Raw genomic sequence first — 7,394 nt, forward strand, 5'->3', positions numbered from 1 at the left:
TCGCACTGCGACGCATTTTGACTGACCTCATGCTTCCTTCTATGCATGAGGAGTTCAATCTGCTTCTTTTCACCTGACAGGAGGGGAGTTTCCCCGGCCGGACGTAGCGCGTGGAAGGAACACGTTATTCCGACCAGTTCCTTTCCCCTCCATCAGGCGCCCCGGCTGGCCAGGGGGAGTTTTTTTGTGAGGGTACCTACCCTGGGGGACACGGGGAGAACATGCAAACTCCACCTCGGGTATGGGCACTGATGACGCGGAGGAGAGAACACGCCCCCCAGCTTCCCCAGCGGGAATCGAAACCAGGACCTTCTAGCTGTGAGGAGATAGCACTACCGACTGTGCCACCGTGCCCCCGCCCACAGTCCGATTTTCACTCCAGAAAGCACACTGGCTGTGCCAGGCTACCTGTAGACCAGAAAGCACGCTGGCTGGGCCAGGCTACCTGCCCCTCTAGACCAGAAAGCACGCTGGCTGGGCCAGTCTACCCACCCCTCTAGACCAGAAAAGCACGCTGGCTGGGCCAGGCTACCTGCCCCTCTAGACCAGAAAGCACGCTGGCTGGGCCAGTCTACCCACCCCTCTAGACCAGAAAAGCACGCTGGCTGGGCCAGTCTACCCACCCCTCTAGACCAGAAAAGCACGCTGGCTGGGCCAGTCTACCCACCCCTCTAGACCAGAAAGCACGCTGGCTGGGCCAGGCTACTCGCCCCTCTAGACCAGAAAGCACGCTGGCTGGGCCAGCCTACCCGTCCCTCTAGACCAGAAAGCACGCTGGCTGGGCCAGGCTGTCTCTGTGTTATTGTCGGGGAGGTGTCTCTGTATCGTTATATTGTCGGGGAGGTGTCTCTGTATCGTTATATTGTCAGGGAGGTGTCTCTGTATCGTTATATTGTCAGGGAGGTGTCTCTGTATCGTTATATTGTCGGGGGGGTGTCTCTGTATCGTTATATTGTCAGGGAGGTGTCTCTGTATCGTTATATTGTCGGGGAGGTGTCTCTGTATCGTTATATTGTCAGGGAGGTGTCTCTGTATCGTTATATTGTCGGGGAGGTGTCTCTGTATCGTTATATTGTCGGGGAGGTGTCTCTGTATCGTTATATTGTCGGGGAGGTGTCTCTGTATCGTTATATTGTCGGGGAGGTGTCTCTGTATCGTTATATTGTCAGGGAGGTGTCTCTGTATCGTTATATTGTCGGGGAGGTGTCTCTGTATCGTTATATTGTCAGGGAGGTGTCTCTGTATCGTTATATTATCAGGGAGGTGTCTCTGTATCGTTATATTGTCAGGGAGGTGTCTCTGTATCGTTATATTGTCGGGGAGGTGTCTCTGTATCGTTATATTGTCGGGGAGGTGTCTCTGTATCGTTATATTGTCAGGGAGGTGTCTCTGTATCGTTATATTGTCGGGGAGGTGTGTCTGTATCGTTATATTGTCAGGGAGGTGTCTCTGTATCGTTATATTGTCAGGGAGGTGTCTCTGTATCGTTATATTGTCAGGGAGGTGTCTCTGTATCGTTATATTGTCAGGGAGGTGTCTCTGTATCGTTATATTATCAGGGAGGTGTCTCTGTATCGTTATATTGTCAGGGAGGTGTCTCTGTATCGTTATATTGTCGGGGAGGTGTCTCTGTATCGTTATATTGTCGGGGAGGTGTCTCTGTATCGTTATATTGTCAGGGAGGTGTCTCTGTATCGTTATATTGTCGGGGAGGTGTCTCTGTATCGTTATATTGTCAGGGAGGTGTCTCTGTATCGTTATATTGTCTGGGATGTGTCTCTGTATCGTTATATTGCCAGGGAGGTGTCTCTGTATCGTTATATTGTCGGGGAGGTGTCTCTGTATCGTTATATTGTCAGGGAGGTGTCTCTGTATCGTTATATTGTCAGGGAGGTGTCTCTGTATCGTTATATTGTCGGGGAGGTGTGTCTGTATCGTTATATTGTCAGGGAGGTGTCTCTGTATCGTTATATTGTCAGGGAGGTGTCTCTGTATCGTTATATTGTCAGGGAGGTGTCTCTGTATCGTTTACGACAGTCAGTCACTCATATATGATACAGTCTGTTTCTAGCGAAAACGTAACTAATTCAGTCAGTTGATTCTTCATATCCATATGAGTGAAACGGCCGGGATGACATGTTTATTTTTCAAACACAGTTCTTATATGAGGCGATCTAAAATCCCCCCTATGGGGCTTACAAAGCAAATAAAAAGTACATGACCCCGTGGATTTGTGCCCTCTACCGATAGACATCAGAAGGAGAGGCCAACCAAAAAAATTAAATAAAATGTATTTTTCTAAGTCTGGCTCCCGGGCAAACGTCTGATATCTCCTGGGTGTCTCGACGCTCAACCTGAACGTGTGTGTGTGTGTGTGTGTGTGTGTGTGTGTGTGTGTGTGTGTGTGTGTATTTACACATAATGTGTGATGCACTCACTATAGTCATGAGAGAACATGATGCTATATGCATGTTTTGGCAGCAAATTCTGATTTGAGTTTTAGTCATTAGTCTCTTGAATAGTTTATTTAGTTTGTCACATTTTACTAGTCACCTGGAATGTTTTGGTGTTAGTCTAGTTTTAGTCGACTAAATATGAGTCGACTAAATCTCATAAGATTTAGTCAGTTGATTTAGTCAGTTGATTTAGTCGAACAAAATGTGTTTTGGCGGGCCTTGATGCCGTCGTAATGACTGTTTTTCCACTTGCTGAAAATAGCCGATCTACAAGCTCAGTCATGCAACCAGGTGTAAAATGAGAGAAGGAGGCACTGGAGCAGACAATTCAGGCCCTTAGTTTAACCCATTTTGACCTGAGATCAGATTCTAAAAAGATTCTACATCCTGACAGTTTTCTGAAAAAGCTGTTTCTATGTCAGTCGTTCTTCGATTTTTCAAAAATAGCAGACCTACAAGCTTGTAGCGCGCCACTCGGTTGCGCACTATGAGCTTGTAGATCTGCTATTTTTCAATAGCTAAAGCATAACATAATGCTAAAATGGGTTAATTTTAACAGGGTGCAAAGAAAAAAGTGACAACGTGTCGATGTTTCAGTTCCATCTTCGTCAGGTCATGACCTGACGAAGATGGAACCAGACTGGCCTGCCATAGGCTAGAGGCCTCTGAGACGCACCATACTGGCCTGCTATAGGCTAGAGGCCTCTGAGACGCACCATACTGGCCTGCTATAGGCTAGAGGCCTCTGAGACGCACCAGACTGGCCTGCCATAGGCTAGAGGCCTCTGAGACGCACCAGACTGGCCTGCCATAGGCTAGAGGCCTCTGAGACGCACCAGACTGGCCTGCCATAGGCTAGAGGCTTCTGGGATGCACCAGGCTGGCCTGCTATAGGCTAGAGGCCTCTGAGACGCACCAGACTGGCCTGCCATAGGTTGGAAGTCCCTTCTACAAGTGCAAAATGACACTGTACTGGATCTCTTGTCCACTATAGTCCCTTCCTAACATTTTAGTCTAGTTTTTATTTGTCAACGAAATCGTCAGTATATTTAGTCTTAGTTTTAGTCACCATAGCTTAGTTTTAAATGTACTGTAGTTTCCATGTAGTTTTGTCAGTGGAAAAAGGTAGACCACCAAAGTACACCATGACGTCACTGAGCCGCGGTGAAGAGCAAACCACCGCCACCACTCCAGCCCTTCTCTGTTTTTACTCCCCCGGAGCGGTGGAGCGGTGGTCAGCTCACCACCGGAGCGGTGGTCACCTCACCACCGGAGCGGTGGAGCGGTGGTCTGCTCACCACCGGAGCGGTGGTCAGCTCACCACCGGAGCGGTGGAGCGGTGGTCACCTCTCGTAATCCTTGCCGATAATCCTATCGAACAGAGGCTACCATATATGGATATGGCAGGAAATGCTGTGTGACACGGTTTTAAAAATAAACTAAATACAATAAAATACATCAGCTTCCATTTCTAAATACTTCACTAAGATACCCATGTACCTGTCTAAATACTTCACTAAGATACCCATGTACCTGTCTAAATACTTCACTAAGATACCCATGTACCTGTCTAAATACTTCACTAAGATACCCATGTACCTGTCTAAATACTTCACTAAGATACCCATGTACCTGTCTAAATACTTCACTAAGATACCCATGTACCTGTCTAAATACTTCACTAAGATACCCATGTACCTGTCTAAATACTTCACTAAGATACCCATGTACCTGTCTAGATACTTCACTAAGATACCCATGTACCTGTCTAAATACTTCACTAAGATACCCATGTACCTGTCTAGATACTTCACTAAGATACCCATGTACCTGTCTAAATACTTCACTAAGATACCCATGTACCTGTCTAAATACTTCACTAAGATACCCATGTACCTGTCTAAATACTTCACTAAGATACCCATGTACCTGTCTAAATACTCCACTAAGATACCCATGTACCTGTCTAAATACTTCACTAAGATACCCATGTACCTGTCTAAATACTTCACTAAGATACCCATGTACCTGTCTAAATACTTCACTAAGATACCCATGTACCTGTCTAAATACTCCACTAAGATACCCATGTACCTGTCTAAATACTTCACTAAGATACCCATGTACCTGTCTAAATACTTCACTAAGATACCCATGTACCTGTCTAAATACTTCACTAAGATACCCATGTACCTGTCTAAATACTCCACTAAGATACCCATGTACCTGTCTAAATACTTCACTAAGATACCCATGTACCTGTCTAAATACCACACCCACAACACCAGAGGGAGTTCAACAAACCATGTGCAACCCAGATTCGGCACAAACAAGGGACTAAATTAATTTCGCTCCTATGCCACCAAAATGTGGAACGCCGTACCAACGGCGTTGGTAGGGCGAGACTTGCAAATCCCTAGACTCCTTCACAACCGCTCTCAAAGGGCACCTACGGACGGTGTGTCAGGGTGTGTCAGGGTGTGTCTGGGTGTGTCAGGGTGTTTCAGGGTGTTTCTGGGTGTGTCTGGGTGTGTCTGGGTGTGTCAGGGTGTGTCAGGGTGTGTCAGGGTGTGTCACGGTGTGTCACGGTGTGTCTGGGTGTGTCACGGTGTGTCTGGGTGTGTCAGGGTGTGTCTGGGTGTGTCTGGGTGTGTCAGGGTGTGTCTGGGTGTGTCAGGGTGTGTCAGGGTGTGTCTGGGTGTGTCTGGGTGTGTCTGGGTGTGTCAGGGTGTGTCTGGGTGTGTCTGGGTGTGTCTGGGTGTGTCTGGGTGTGTCAGGGTGTGTCAGGGTGTGTCTGGGTGTGTCAGGGTGTGTCTGGGTACTCACCGGTGTACTCCACCTCCACGTCCGCCAGGGCCTTCAGGGTGTTCTCGTAGCTCACGGCGTCCAGCTCCAGGACGCCCACGCGGTCGTAGACCTCCTTGGTCTTACAGATCAGCTCGTCTGACATCTGGGCGATCTGCTCGGGGGTCAGGTCCCAACGCAGACGGTTCTCACTGCACACCGAGCCCGAAACCACCTCTCCTGGAATAATAATAATAATGTAACCTCGGCTGTTACCAGTCGACTAAAGAGCCATGACCCGATAGGCAAGTAGTAACACAGCACCGTATAGCATGTGTACGATTAAATACGCTTTGCAAAAATCAGCCTCATGGTGGCGCAATAACAGGCCGGTGTGGAAAGTTTTGGGCAGAGGTTTGTCGTTGGCATCCAGTGGGCACGCACGCACGCACGCACGCACGCACGCACGCACGCACGCACACCCAGTGTGCAGTACATTTCAAGCACAAACTCAATACAAAGACTGTTAACTGCGAGTGGACGACCCAATTAAGCATTACACTTGTTTACAAGAGGGTCCACCTTGTTCAATTCATCAAAACATTTAGAGACGTACAAATAGACACTTCTATATAGTAAAAAAAAAAAGAAAAAATAACAGGAATTCATCATAAAGGAGGTAAAAAGGGAAAAGAAACATACAGTGAGGGGGGAAAGGGGGGGGTTCAGAGTTTACGGGGGCCAATACGTATTGTTCTTTTACTCAAGTAACATTTATAATACATGAATTTACTCATAACTGTATTTTTCATTTATTTAGCTGTACCACTACGTGTAGTTAAAGTAGAACTTAACATATTGTGAGTGTAAAATGAAACCAAATGGTTTCCCTTATGGGTCCATTTTACACGCTCAAGAGTTCAATTATTGTTAAACATCTGCATTACTTAATTTACAAGAATTCTACACAATTAGAGAATGTAGAATAATTGTTATTTTGATCAAAGCATTGCCTGTTCTCTCTCCTCATGGTACCAACATCAATACAGCATGGAATTGTAGACAGAATCTAATCCAACGACCACATGACAATATTGTAACGTCATCATGGTGGTCCGTGGCTCAAAATGCTGAATATAATGAACCTTGAATTTGCATATGAAAAGGGTTGAAAACAAAAAGTTGTAAAATAAATGTAATTTAATGTAGTAGAGTAAAAAATAAAAAGTGCAATATTTGCCTCTGAGATATATACTATAGTGGAGATCTAGGAGTACTGAGGATTGGAAAATACTCCAGTAAAGAAAAAGTATACCTTGAACATTGTACAGCACTTGAGTAAATGTACTCATAGTTAATCCCCACAGTACTTAAGTAAATGAGTAAATGTACTCATACTTACTCCCCACAGTACTAAAGTAAATGAGTATAAAGTAGTGAAGTTCCTAATGTGAATGACTGGTGCTGATGCTAGCCGCTGTTAGCCTGTTAGCATCCATCCATTCCAGCCCATTCTACAGAGGCTGCTCGAGCGTCCAATGAGCGACTAGATAAACACACGGAAGCATTAATTAATGAGAGAGGTGTTAATTAGAGCTCACCTGTGGGTCCCATGGTGTTTAATGACAGGTTAATTAGGGTAGATTTAAATGAATGACTGACAGAAGCAGCAGCAGCAGCTCGAACTCTGATGGATCCACTCACACAGAGACAGCCACGGGGTGCCAGGTTCACAGGCGGAAATAAGCGACCCAGGTCTATGAAAATTAAACACGCCCGCAAAGGAAGGAAACCAACTCCACACGAATTAAGTTAAATCTGACAGACTATTCATCAGTTTATTGAAAATAACGAGCTCGCGAGCTTGTAGATCTGTTATTTTCCAACAAAAAATAACCCCTTGGGGATTATTTGATTTACGTATTATTATTGTTTTTTAAATATTTAATACAAATCACACCCGTGTGAAGTGATGGGCGCTCTTGTCATCGTATAGGCCTATCATACATACAACATCATCTCATTCCGGCCAATCAACAATTTGCGACCTTCGAAGACCTTCGTCTTCAATGTTTGTGTTTGTTTGCACAAACACTCAAAGCATTCAATGTGTGTGTGTGTGTGTGTGTGTGCGTGCGTGTGTGTGTGTGTGTG

General features: G+C 45.8%; 1 protein-coding gene across 3 annotated transcripts in view; it reads right to left on the reverse strand.

The window, feature by feature from the left end:
• LOC306926875 (thimet oligopeptidase-like) overlaps window positions 1–6,962 on the reverse strand; it is a 38,426-nt gene extending 31,464 nt beyond the window's left edge. Inside the window, exons 1-2 of one of the 3 annotated variants that reach the window (XM_079506365.1) lie at window positions 6,842–6,962; window positions 5,283–5,480 (exon numbers count right to left, since the gene is read on the reverse strand). In XM_079506365.1, coding sequence (XP_079362491.1) covers window positions 5,283–5,480; window positions 6,842–6,854 — 211 coding nt within the window. In that variant the 5' untranslated portion in view covers window positions 6,855–6,962. Of the gene's footprint in view, window positions 1–5,282; window positions 5,481–6,555; window positions 6,750–6,841 lie in introns of those variants that run through there. The other 2 variants (XM_079506366.1, XM_079506364.1) reach the window with 2 other exon arrangements.
• Between the last annotated feature and the right edge of the window lie 432 nt (window positions 6,963–7,394).

Source organism: Electrona antarctica (assembly GCF_951216825.1).
Source record: "Electrona antarctica genome assembly, chromosome: 7".
Classification (NCBI taxonomy): Eukaryota; Metazoa; Chordata; class Actinopteri; order Myctophiformes; family Myctophidae; genus Electrona; species Electrona antarctica.